This window comes from Anopheles gambiae, chromosome X (genome assembly GCF_943734735.2).
Source record: "Anopheles gambiae chromosome X, idAnoGambNW_F1_1, whole genome shotgun sequence".
NCBI lineage: Eukaryota > Metazoa > Arthropoda > Insecta > Diptera > Culicidae > Anopheles > Anopheles gambiae.
The window spans coordinates 18,265,916-18,280,272 of NC_064600.1; the positions used below are offsets into that span (position 1 = coordinate 18,265,916).

Sequence of the window (14,357 nt, forward strand, 5' to 3'; positions counted from 1 at the left end):
TTACCTACAATAACAACGGACATCACAGCTGTGGGGGATGGTGGCATTATTAGCTGGAAAATCTTTCTCCCACCAGACGAGGAAGCGCTGAAACTATATCAATATCCTTCGCCACTTGTCCCGTTCACAACAAAAAGCGGCACCGATAATAGACCGCGCAAGATGTACCTTGGAGCCTGTAACGTTGTGCTCCTCTGCTTTGCGCTAGTGTGATAAAGGGATGGCTTTTTTATGAATGTAAGCGTCCGCCTGCAATGACGAGCGCGCGCGTAAGAAGGATCATTACAAACCCATGGGTGGTTGAAAATTGAAGCCGAGAGGAAAATATGGGAACGCAGCAGATTGTATTTTGCCCTCGCCTTCGATAGCCCAACACACACACATAAACTCGCGGGGGCACACACATATACGCTACGGTTTCGCTCTCTCTATCTCTCGGGCGATGGGTACCGATCATTGAGCAATCATCATTGAAATCATCAACCCAGCCTTTAACGAGGCCAGTTCCGTCGGCAAGCATAGCGTGCATACAGGCTCCATCGCGGTTCTATCGCTTTCGCTGTGCCTTTTCTCTCTCGTGCTTCGGCTGGTCGAGTATTCGGGATGCTGTACCGAGCCGCATCTGCTCTCGGGTGCTTCCCGCGTTCGGGTCCGTATCTTCGGCGCGCGTTTGTGGCCGTTCCGCGCTGCTTTAGCGGCACACCTGCTCAGTAGTGGCCGTATCCTTGCGTATGTCACAGCTAACGCAATCTAAAGCGCGGAGCAAATAGAACGCGAAAAACTACACACATATACAGTCGCGTACGAGAACCAAGCTGGACGCGTAATCCAACGAACCGTGCACATCTTGCCCAGAGGTTCGAGTACGCGTAATATTATGTACGCAGGGAAGGTAACAGAAAAAAAGATACGCGCGTTTGTGTGCTCCGTTACCTACCGGTACCTTTCTTAGCGCCTAGTTTGCCCTAGGAAAACACGGGAAAATAAAGAACCGGGTGGGGCACTAGAGCCTCTGCTCCGTTAGTGGATCTGTGGACGTGTACTTTACGAGACGTTGGGTGCACTTTAAACAAACAGCACAAAACAAAAAACCTATTTCGATCTCACCACGCTACCACGCCCTAAAGGCAATAGTGGACGAACTGTTCGAGGAGCAGGCGAAAGAAACCAATTTAGATGCGCAGTGGATTTAGCACGCTGAAGGATCGATTACCGCCCTACAATAAAACCGGAATAAACAGCAAAAGCAAAAGTAGTTAGAAAGTGTGAAAAATTTGGAAATATTCGGACGACTCCATGTTCGCTGTAAGCATCGGATAGGTTGTTTGAATTTCGTTGCGCTCTAGTGATCGAACGAGGCATAAAGTGTGGACAGTGGTGGTAACGCAAATTCCGTCAGCTTAGTACACGGTAGTGCAAGTCCTAGAAAAGTGGCATCGTGTGGTGCGTGGTACATAGTGTAAGCGGTAACACCGTCTTTGCGGCACTCAAATTCAACAACAATCAAAAACCCGTAAATGGCACCGACGATGTGCACTGGTGCAGCCCACAGTTGAAGGCTGACGCAAAGTGCTGCCACTAGTGGGGAAATGATGACGCGCCCTAACATGGTGATCCTGCTGCGGGCCCTGCGCTGGATTCCCATCTGTACCGTGCTCGTGGTGATACAAGGTAGGTAACACGACAGGGCAAAACGGATACAGCGAACTTTGATTGAAGCAAAGCCAGAGTTGGCGGACGCGTTCCGTAGTTATAATCGGGCATAGACAATTGTCGAAGCATGTCTGCAAAGTTTGCATAAAAGTATCTACCAAGTGGCGCTTGCAGAAGAGTTACTACACTTTGTTTTGAATTTAATAACACAATTACTCTTAGTTATAATTTAGCGCTTTAATCAGTGATAAGCCGTAACATGAAAGTGAAGGTAACATGAAATGCTTTATTTGAGCACATATTGATCAACTAAGAAATTCGCGAACTCCTACTGGGAATCCGTTTTTAATCCGTTTTTAAGCCTTTTTAGTCTGCGTTTATCACGGCCTTTCAACTTCACCCTCTAACTGTCAAACTCGTCTGTAGAGGGGGCTCAGAAAAATCGTTACAAAATGAGTACTATATGATTTTCTGTTGCTACCAATCTAAAAGCCACTTAGCAACTCTTTAAAATTTCATATAAACAAATTGATTGCTTATTTACGTATGTCCAATATCCAACCCAGTTATAAGTTGAAGATTCGGCGAAAACGTGTTCTATCGCTATTTAGATTTGCTAATTTTCCAGCTTAACAAGCTTACTATGGATTCAATAGATAGGTTTTGTACTGCAATTTTATGTTTCATTAGCCTTGTACAGTGTTCAGCTTCAGTTGATTATTGTATGAAAAATCGTTTTCCGAATATTTTTTTAATTGGATTAATTTAGTTATGTCCAATTGCATTTTGAGAAGTTTTGAGAGGAGATTCGCCCTTAATCCTCCTTAATCCCAATCACCAGTATAACTTCCCCACTTGAGGGGAATTTTTCACGTGTAGAACTAGGTTTAGAACGTGTAGAATGGTCTATTTGGGGCTTGAACCCATGACTTAAAAAAAACATATGATTTTCAATGTCCAATAATATAATTAAAAAATAAATAAAGTTTGCAGCATGCTAGAAAAAAAATGTAGCTGAGGTACAGGAGGATTGGGTCATACAGAATGCGAAATAACGTTCCTCATATTGTTTCAAAAAACATTCAATGAAAAAAGAAAATCAAAGATAACGCAACCAGATGATATTTGACTCTTAAATTTTTTATACTGACTTTTAAACTTCAATTTTATTGAGTATTGAGTAGTATCTAGTATTTAGCCGAGAATAGTTTAAACAGATTACAAACATCATTTTCATTTATTGGTATACATAATTTCTATACCTTTTTTAGTTTAATTGTTTTATTCACGAAACAGCAGCTATTCCCTATAGTACAACACTTACTTACTTACTTACTTACTTACTTATCCGGTGCTACACCCGCTTTATAGTCTTGGCCTGCTACACGAGTGTACGAAACCACTAATGGTCTCACGCCTTTGTCTGTCAATCCGTTATTATACTTAACAGCGTATAATAAATAAATATTAAAATCACATTTTCTTTCTTTAGTTCATTAAACGGACCATTAGTCAACATCAACCAACTAAACGATTCACCATCGAGAGAATGATATGAGGATACTTAACTGAGATTTTCATGTTTCACTTATCTATTACGATTTATGGAAAACATTATTTTATTCGGGGTAATTGAATGCATTGAATCTAGCGACGCGGTGTTTGTTTTCATTTCATTTGCTCAGCCTTGCTAGTAATGCCGAAAAAAAAACACCTCATGTTAGAGCTTTTGGGTTACCGCTGTGCACCGGGATGTCGGTTTGGCCCTCTTCGTTTGACACGTCCGCTGTGGCTCAATTCCGGCTCAATATTTTATTCAATACATCAAATTGAATAATTCGCACTTCTCGCCCGGCCGAAATGTGACAACAGCCGCCCACCCACTGCCTCACACACGTGAAAACGTGAGAAAATTGATACGGATATGTTACACATGGTGTCAACCGCAAGACATCGACGGAGCAACAGAAGGAGAAAAAAAACATTCAAAACGAATCGCTCCAATGGCCCCGAATGTGTCGACAGCCTGACACGATTCACTGTCCCTTCACTTTTTTCCCCCATTCTGCCTGTCTACGGTTATGCAAATGGTGAATTCTGTCACATGTGTATGTGGGTGTGTGTGTGTGTGTGTCCGTCCAGCTAACGATAGCAGAAGTAGGTACAGGAACAGCAAACAAAAAACCCTCGGCTAAGAGAACGTTCGAATTTGGGAAATGCGTACCGGCGATGACACAATAATCATGAAATATGAAACGACTCAATCTCCTCCCCCACCACCCTCCCTTTCCTTCATGCTCTCGCCTTCAGAATCAGCAACCTCTCCCGTGCGGCCTTTTCCAAGCATGCTCGGAATTTGACTCGGGGACTCGGGGAAAATATTCGCACGACTGGAACTTCTCTAAACGCTGGTCTGCGCGCGTGAAACGTGACGTGCCGGAATGGGGTACCAAAACGCCAAAGACACACCGACAGTAGCAACGAAGTGCCAAGGCACACGCCAACACCACCAAATGGTGCACAAAAAGAGGTGGTAGGGGGAAGCACTAGCGCTCATCACGTTCGTAGGCCACCAAGGTCTGGTCTAAGCCATTGCGTTAGGTTTTTTGTTGTTGTCTTTCGTCCCTTTCTCGATTCGATGCTGCGCTAGGTCTAACGACTTCACCTGTACCTGTATTCGATCATCCACGGCTGCTCTCTTTCTGCTCCACTTCCTCACAAACCCCTATCCCTTCTTTGGAGAGAGGTAATGCATTGAGTAATGGTTGAAAACGATATGCAAAGTTCGTCCTGGGAAGGGTAGCGGGAAAAAAACAGCGCGCGCGCGAGAGAGAGAGAGAGAGAGAGAGAGAGAGAGAGAGACAAAGAGATTGCAAGCATTCATTAGAGCAGGTTTCCGAACGGCAGCATTCTAATCCGGTGCCGGCAGTATGGGTATGCCAGCAGGAAGACGAACGACCGAACCGAAGCACCTCGAAGCAATGCAATAAAGAAGCTGTTGCTGCACCGGACGGACGGCTCAACGTGTGCAACAGTGGCCGTGAACGCGCGCCATTTGTGCCAAAAACTATTCCCTGCCAGCGCCATGTCGGCTGCCAAATCGGCTTTGCCGGTGGCTCACATAGACACACATGCACTCACAATAGCAACGATAGTCGATAGTCGATTGACGACTGTTCGTCTTGGTGCCTTCACCGCACCAACAGGTGAAGGCGTACATCCGGTACCTTTGATTGCCGTTTGCGCCGTGGGGAGCCGCATTGCAAGCCGGAGACGAAATCACGTCCCACTCGTTGGCTCGTATATCTCGGTGGGCGCGCGATCGCAATCGGATTTCCGGCGAGCCGTACCATTAAGCTGGCGTATCCCACGGCAACCCGTGTGACTGTCTCGCACGATGACAGATAATGATGGCTGAATGCGTTTGGGATTGGAATGTATCCACAACGGCACATTGTAATGGAGTCAGACAGGGACACGCCATTCGTTAGCCCGACCGAACCGGTAGTGCATCTTCACCCGTTACGTATAAAGCGTAACGATATTAAGTCGGTGGCGCGTGTAGGGAGTAACGACCATCAGGGCACACGGTCACTGTGTGCAAGGGTCGCTGTGGTTCAAGAGTCTGTTTGACTGGCATTGAGACACAGATACGATGTTTCTTTTCTTTCTATAATGCTATAATGCAACCAACGGCAAAAATACAAAAATGAGGGGTTTCGTCATCGTACTTCTCAAAGGCCTGAAGGTAAGCAAATCATTAGGTGGCTTGCGTGCTATTTCAATTAGTTAGCATTCAGCAGACAACAGCTACTCTCGTTAGCTGTTGGCTGAATTAGGACTAGAAACTTGCTATTTACAAGGCTTTATTACTATACAATAAAATAACCGTCTCCTCAAGCCCACCAACTACAGTCAACACCTACATGGAGCCCCACTAAATCCTAAATCCACCCTAGACAAGGAAAAGAGAAAGAGGGTTGGATACTGAGGATATCATTGATCTTTCTAGTTCAGCGGTCGGCAAAGTCCGGCCCGCGGGCCAAATACGGCCCGCCGCAACATTCAATCCGGCCCGCGAAAAGAATTTGACTGATTTTGAAAGATGGGAAGAAACGATTCGTACAAAAATTACTGAAGATCTTTTAGTAAGCCATATCATACCATCGTACATTTTCAACTTTAATTAAAGTACTATGGAATGATGGACCGTTCAGTATGCTCGAACTCGAGGTCAATATCCCCGTAACATTTGCATGAAAAAAACATGCCATTTTCGGCTGGCTGCAGAAAAAAGAGTAGTTGAATGTAATTATTTAAGCTTACTTGCACAAATAAGTTCAAGACTTTGCGAATTACCTTTTGTATTTGATTTAAGTTCTACCTTCGATTTTTATCAACTCCTTCTAAGTTTTCGCTACAAAATTGTAAGAGTAAGGATTTTGCATCACGTTGGTGCAGAAAAAATCGATGGGACACAGATGACGGATGTTTGGCGCGAACTGGAGTCACATCGAAATTTTGTTGAAATTCACCTGAAATGATTGAATTGAGTATTCGCGTAATTGTTTGCCACTGTGAAGCCAGTGGATGCGATTTCTAATTCCTGATCTGTTTATTCATGTTGTCCAGGTATTATTTTACTGTTTGTTGGGTTGCATCGATCTCCCGATCCAGCTAACGCAGTAATTGAGCCACTTGTCCCTCTGTCTTCATTTCAACTTCTTTTGGAACCTCAAAAATGAACCTGGGCTTTCTTTCGATGCTTTGATTGTTGCCTAATAGTGCCAAGAAGTTGGCGACCAAAATGCCGAAACGGGTATATACGACGTTCACAAACTTCCGCACGGAGTCCATTTTGGACGCTACGGGATGCCATTCTTTGATCGCGCACGCTTTTGATTCACTTTTTTGATCATCATGGTTAGAGTTCGACTGATAGAGGTGTCAAATTTAGTCTGCTAACTAATGGGATACTACTACTCAAAGTGCTATTCCAGATCTAGCTGTCTCGTATTTTCGTCCTTGTCTGTATGTTATAGTGCCATCTGAGGGGTTTATTGTGACTTATTCGAGCTATTATCAAGATAGCTCGATATTTGTCAAAAATCGCCTGACAGATGTCGCACGAAGTCGATATCGTGCCAACAGCGGGTTAAGAAAAACCCATGAAAAATCGACAATTGTTCTCCATTTTTTTAATGAAACCATTATGTAATATTAACATTATTTTAACACCACAATAAGACTATCAAAATGGAGGTCGCATACAAAATTTTATAAGAATAAGATACACTTAAGTCTGGTTGCAATGAATTTATTTAAAGTTTTGCATGCGACTGTCACCAACCTAACACATGGAAAACAAAGTTTTAGATGTAGTGAAATAGCATACATTTTTCACGCGATAATATTTGTCCTGCTATTCGTTCTTCTTAATTTCACACAAATCAGTTGTTTTCTTTTTTATGTGCTTTAGTGGTATTTTGCATCGAATTTGAAAACAAATAAGAACATTGAAAAAAACTCTGTTGTTTGAACGAGAACGCCAATTTCACGCTGTTCCTGTTTACGAGTACAACGATTGTCAACGTGCTAAAGTTTTTCATAAGGAATCATTAACAATTTATCCGACAAGGAATTACTTGTCCATAAAACATTTTTATAAATACTAAATGCACATTTGCCTCGATAATTTTTCAGCCAATAACTTTTTTGTATCATCCTCAGAATAGCCTTAATATTTTTTGCGGCGTGGGAGAATGGGGTCATCAATAAGCGATATTGCTCTTGCTTTGTTATGTTTTGAATTATCACACTATTGCCCTTCTTTTAGCGATCCTCAAATGATTGAAGAATACAATTAGTTTTTAAGTAGGTATTATCAATTTTTAACCATGCTTGGATGAAACAATTATAGGAAAACAACAATAATACCAATTATTTTGTTTCAAAAATTTTATAATGTAATAATTAAAGCACAATAATAGAAAAACCGCATTCTCCTGGCCCGTGGCTTAAAATCATTTACAAAATTTTGCCCTTTGCCTTAAAAGTTTTCCGAACGCTGCTCTTGTTCTTTAAATTCATATTAATATTCTTATCCATATTAACAAACAAGAACAACTTAAGCATGTGGTCAAGAACTTAAACTCAAAACACAACAAATTAATAAGAATGCTAGTAGATTGTCAATGCAACTAATAGGTCTATTGCTTTCCATTTGCTTGTACTAAAACACACAAAACAAAAAAACAGACAAATTTGGTTCGAATCAAATTGGTAACATGTACAACGCTGTTTGAATGTTCTTGAATAAAACAAATTGATAAATTAATTTAATAAAACTATTATTGTCAGAAATATTTAAAAGCGCATCAAAGGGGTCTTTGCACAGCAAGTTTTCTAAGTTTGTTTCAGTAATATTTTTTACTGAAAGCTATTCAGTTTTGCTGAATTTCAGCATCAATGTCATGTTTTAACAGATTTACAGTCAAACAATTTACTGAATGCATTTCAGAAATGCAAATTTTATTGAAAATCAGATAAATAAGTGTCAAATTTGTCATTTCACTGGATGCCAGTATAACAAATTACTAAAAACGCCTCAAAACAAAATTATGCGATGCCCACTTGGTCGTCATGACGCAAAAGATGATTTGGTAGGAACTTAAAGACACTGCGATAAAATTTCAGGTGCAATTTCGGCTTGCGGGATCAATGTAAAAGAATTTGCAGCCGTATTGGTGTGTATAATCTTCACACCATTGAGCTACACTTACTAAAATTTCGTGGTGACCGTGAGTGCGTACCGCAGCATCAAACTTGGGTCGACAAAATACAGTGTAAACCTGTTTCAAACTCTATGAAACATGAATAAACATTAGCTGACCGGACTGCCACCCTGCACATCAATAAAAACCTTAATTTGAATTTTTTTTCGACACTTTTAAATCGCTATCGATTATTGAACAATAAGTAAAATCAAAATGGCTTTACTGTGATTTAAGTAAACGAAATGTCACTTGGGTCAGCATTTTAAATTACTAAATCGTTCAGTAAAAATACTTGAACTGAAATGATTACTGAACTATAAGCTGAAAAAAATCAGTAAAAAATTACTGAACAGTGGTAAAAAAAAGTGTGTATACACGAGGGGTCATTATACATGGTAACATACGTTATGTGCAAACGAAATTGATTCGCATATCTTCAGGGGCTGAGCAGGTAGGATACACTGTTTTCCAGGACAGTTTCCAATGATAACTGCATCGTGCAATGCTTCAGAGGTGTTTTTCAAAAGCATGGTTATCAAAAATGTATGACAGCTGCTGAAAAACAACTTGCCAGCTTGGAACAATGCTATTAATATTGGGTACAAACCCGAAAAAAGTGTAATGTGGATACACTTCTTTGCTTTGTAGCTTTTGTTTTGAAACATTATGATATATATTGATGTATATATTTAAAATACAGATTGTAAAACATGTAACCTTATTTAAATGATGGCATCGTTAAAGGGTATGCACTTTGGTTATGTCATTCTTTCTGTTAATGTTCACATCTTTCTCCCTTGTATTTTAAAACGGCCCGTAAACGCTTTTGAAAGTAATTGCAAGACGCACGCAAAACTTTGTACGGCACATCGTCCTAAATCTTTACCAAACTGTACTTGAAGTCCTCATAACTAAAATGCGTAATGTCGTCAAACTTTCCTAACATTAATATCCCCAAATACGGAAGTGAAATAGCTTCCTATTTGAAGAAGCGGATGCCAATTCAGATGAGGTGATAAAATAAGGAAAATTATTCCTATTCCTTTTCTGATCGATTGAAATTTTATGAGCTGGTGCTGTATCCTGTAGAAAGAAATATTTTTTAATTTTTTTTTCAGAAATAATTTTAATAGAAGGAATTCACAGGGTTTTTGACAAAGTGCTGCCAAAAATACTACTTGCTTAGTATCATGCCTTTGTCAATGAATAACTATGGTAATTTCTCCGTTTTTCAATATAGCTCTTCAAACCAACTCAGGCGATGCATTTTGATATCATTCAACTGCTCTTTAACGGATGGTATATCACGAAAACATGCTCGATAAGTACGATCATTTTGTCAGTTCAAAGTTACCAAAAGAGCAGCGGTCGGCAAACTTTTGAGGTAAAGGGCCAACTTAAGTAAATGATCAAAAGCCACGGGCCAGTTAATTTTGCACCTAAAATGTTAAAATATTAAAATTTGCAAACAAAATAATTTCTTCATGACATCAAGCAATACAGTTTATGAAATTGTTCTTTTTCTGTAATAATATCATGCAATTTCAAACAAGTTAAAATATTCATAATGTCTATTATGACACTTGATTGTAATAGTATTAGACTAGTTAGATCTCGGGTGCTCCTGGAAGATTAATATTTGCATGAAAAATTGAATGAGGTAACATTGCATAATTTTCCTCCTGAATAAAAAAAAAAACTTTGAGTAGGCAAACTTATCATACTTATGCAGCATGTCTTGATATACCAGCATTTAATGGCTTCATTGTATAAAAGAAGTAAAATAATATCAAAATTCATCATCTGAGTTGATTTGTGGAGCTACATCGACAAACGGGAAATTATCATTATTTTTCATTATCAAAAGCCATTTAAAACCTTACGCTGTAATACTATTGAGAAAAGGCGGATTTAACTTCCAACAGGGTTCAGCTCCAACCTATAAGACTTGAACGAAGTTATGTGTCAAATACAAGGGATAATGATTTAAACTCAACTAAGATCAAATATTTAAATATGTAAATATTTATCTTTAGCATAAAAATAAGAGAAAATAAACAGATAGCATATCTTGCAGCACAAACCGAGGATAAGTACATTTAGTTAGGAGCGGCTCCCAACGAAAATAGATTCAAATTAACTTGTTAATCTATAGCTACTGTTAAACGTCTTACCATTTGTTTCAGTAAAATCCTTTAAGGTCACATAGGATTATGCATAGCAAGGGCTAACATAATGCTTCTTTTGTGATTTTTTTTCTCTTTTTCCAGAAAACAATGTTTGGTACGCATTGGTTTAAAGGTTTGACAGAATTAAAAGTTAAAGAAAGGATTGCAAATTGGTTGGTTCATGAAAACGATGTGGAGATCAGGAGCATTTTCATGTAAATAAAAAAGAAATTTAAATTGTTTCACACCATCATAGAGCCTTGAAGCATGAGCCTACCGTTATAGCGAAGAATTTATATTTCTACTCTCCCCAATCCATCCCCTATCCAATGATCCTTAACCTCACCCAACGCACTGAATGTGGAAAATAGGCGACCGGAAAGGAAAAAAAACCCCTAAAGCATCCCTTTAAAACAAGTTTATGTTCCGCCAAATGTGTAAAAACGCACACTGCGGCGCGAAGCGAATCAATTAGCACCTGATCAGGACTGTTGTATCCGCTTTTTCATTCACCTGCTGATTAGCCCGGACACGTACAGTCGGTGGAAGTTAATTTGAATGTTTTCTTTTGCACCGCACGCTCTTCCCGTCGTGGATGAGTGCCATTGTGTGCGTGTGTGAGTGCGTGAGTGTGGCAAAAGATTAACTGCTGTAGTAAAATAAATAAACATCAAGTAGGCGAAGCGATTGCACACGACCAAAATATCCCGGAACGCGCGAAGAAAGCGACGGCGAATTGTGGGCGAGCTGGGGGAGGGAAGGGAAGGGAGTTTGGGTTGTGCGGAATCAACTGCTCGCAACCGCTCTGAATGCGTCTCACGTAGGGAAAACAAATCCCACTCGGAATGCCACGACGTGTTCCCTCCTGCTCGTCTCCATCACCCCTCCGCCTCGTGTCCGATCGTTTTGTTTTGGGTTTCATTTTTGGGCTGTGCTGTGTTTTCTGTGCGGCAATCCGACGTCAGCGGCCTTCTTACACGGCAACAGCGCCATCGGTTTGCAAGGTGGCTTCGCTTTCTTCGCGCTGGGTAGACGGGTAGGCATACGAGCCGTGCCTGCCAAGCGTGCATGAATTCATTTAAATGTTAATTAAAAGATGAAATACGTTGCATGATACGGTGGATTTACGCCGCTGGAGCGGAGCGGAGATTTGTCTGCTGCTCGGTGAGGATGCAGATTTTTCAGCGAACCTGTGCTCAGGCTGCGTAAAGTGTATTGCCGTGGATGGTAATAAAACCTAACAAGCACGAAGTAAACGTTACCTTCCCCCATGTGGGAGGAGTGGCTAACAAACCGGGAAGCGATAATTGTTGCACAATTAGAAGGTTGCTGCTGCCAGTTGGGCCTCTCTAAAGATTTCCCCGTTTGGGAGCCTTTTACATTGTCTGCCTGAAGCTCCAAGCAGCATCCACCGTCGTTTGGCATGCCACGCGGACAATAAAATAAAGACGCTGTCGCTTAAGGAATCGAGCGCAGGAAACAGTTTTCGTGTTTTCCATGCCGTTCATTTTTTCCCCTCTTTCTTCCGCCGGGATCCAAACACTTGCTGCGCGCTCCAAGACGGAACAGTAGGCCTTGAAATTGGAGTTCATGAAACTGAAAACTTCATCAGTTAATCTCCCCTTTCCGGGAGCTTTCCCGCCGCACAAAACTCGCGTAACGTAATTATGCCCTGCCAGAGCACTCGGAGCCAATGGAGTTTAGTGCTACGACTCTCGCTCCTTCTGCCAGCAATGTTCGAAGGGCAGACAGACCGATCCGTTCCAGAGACATTCGGCAGCAGGCGGGCGGAATGGGTGGATGAGCGCGTACTTGTCATCTGCCGCCCCGGTTGCACGGGTGGAATTGCTTTGCCCTGGAGTAGGCTGCTGCTGGTGGGTGAAGCGGAAACAATTCAAACCTTCTGTATGCGAGCGGTGACGGCGGAAAAGGAGCAACGTGGAAAACAATGCCCTCGCCCCGGTCCGCCTGCTGCTGCAACGGTCTCACATTTCACATTCGAAAGTGTGCGCGAGTTGAATTTTTTTGTGTTTTTCTCCCCGTTTGTCCCATTCCGCTCGGAACGCGCGCCCCTCGGTGAAAACATTTTACAACAATATCACATCATATTTTCTCAATTATAATTAACTGCATTGCACCCACGGGCGGGCCACCGACCCTGCCCAAACCCTCTTTGCAGCAATTCAAAGACAAAATTCCAACATTTTCTCCTCCAATCTTTTCTTTTCCCGCGTCTCTCCTGGCGTCAAAGCGCTTGCCTGCCGCCCGACGAGACGAGTTCCCTTTTCGCTTGCGTTCGCTTTGACGGCTGCCGCGCGCGCCCCGTGTGCGCTATTTTAATTACGGCAAAGCTTTTGGCACTGTTTTGCACATTCGCCACCACCACTCCCAGCCGGGACCGGTTGCATTTTCACGCGAGTTAGTGGGCCCCGTGTTCGCACGTAATTCGATTCGTCGCTGGCGTTTGTGTTTGGTTTTTGTTTGTCCCGTTTTGCCGTGGTGCTTCTGCTGGATTTGAAGCTCGCTCGTTTACTGCCGTTGCTAACGGTGGGTGTCGAGCTGCCGAGCGCCTTGGTTTGTAAAGCGGATTAAACCCAACACGCGGCTACAAACAAACAAACATACATACACTCATACACTCGGTAAAAGATCGGAGGAACTTTTTTGTGTTTTGTTGCTTGATTTTGCTTCGTTTTCTTTTTGAATTGAAAAAGGAATAAGTCGTTTGGATCAGCTGTCGAGAGCATGATAATTGAATGTTTTACCTTTTTTTGGTCCATTTCAAGATGTGAGTTTTTGTGTTCAATAAAAGAACCATTGCTTTCGAATTCATTTTAAATAAAACTGTGCAGATAATTTTTAGTTGCATGGAAAGAGATCTAAATATTTATCAAAAAGTCATTGTAGCTAACACAAATTTATTATCCAAATTATGGTATGTTGATTCAGTTCTATTGATAAGCAAAAACATACTTAACGCACATTACGTACAAGCTAGGCACATTTATTTGGTCAAAAGAAGGTCCTAGGATATCGATTCACCAAATAGCCATGCCTATGGTCTCAATCTCAAAAAAAGGTCTCAACCTGCTTATACCAGAAGCTAAGCTTAAATCATTACTTATCAATAGGCACATAAAAGAATTAGATTACATTCAATGCACTCAAAACTGCATGAGTCATTTACAATCCACCAAATATAGCAATTATTCCATCATTCTATCCATGCTTAAACACAAAAAGATTATAAATGGCTTATCTATCAACACCAATAATCCAAAAACCAACAGCAAGCTCAATTTTCAAAGCAATAGTTAGTTCTTATAGCAGTCCACAAATCATTCAAAAAATACAATAGCATCAATTGGAATAATGTATGGCGCAACGTAAACGTAAAAATACTATATCAGGCCTATCATATACGTCGAACGGCTTTTGAATCCGTCAAAAGCACCAAAATCGAACGGGAGAAAATTTGGTATCATATTCCCCGTTCGAATCGATGAAGGTTTCGTCGACTTTTTTGTTCTTGGTCCAGCTTGCTTGACAGTTGGTCGAAGCAACCGGTGAAAGGAGTCAGTGTAAACAAACTGATTGAGCACTTCTTTTAAAACAATAATTTCCATTTTTTTTTGGTAACAAATGGATTCAATGTGAGTGATAATAGTGTTACTAGACGTGTGTTGAATATAATTACAAATGTACGGCCTCAGCACAATTTTTCGATCGAAAAAAATCGATAGGCGCTCATGTTAAACTG

The 14,357-nt window shown here is 41.2% G+C and overlaps 1 protein-coding gene across 1 annotated transcript in view; it reads left to right on the forward strand.

The window, feature by feature from the left end:
* Nucleotides 1-690: 690 nt before the first annotated feature.
* The window catches only part of LOC1270423 (pregnancy-specific beta-1-glycoprotein 11), a 65,239-nt gene continuing 51,572 nt past the window's right edge, over nucleotides 691-14,357 (forward strand). The window contains exon 1 of the mRNA XM_309122.6: nucleotides 691-1,671. Within this exon, the coding sequence (XP_309122.6) occupies nucleotides 1,590-1,671 (82 nt within the window). The 5' untranslated portion in view covers nucleotides 691-1,589. The remainder of the gene's footprint in view (nucleotides 1,672-14,357) is intronic.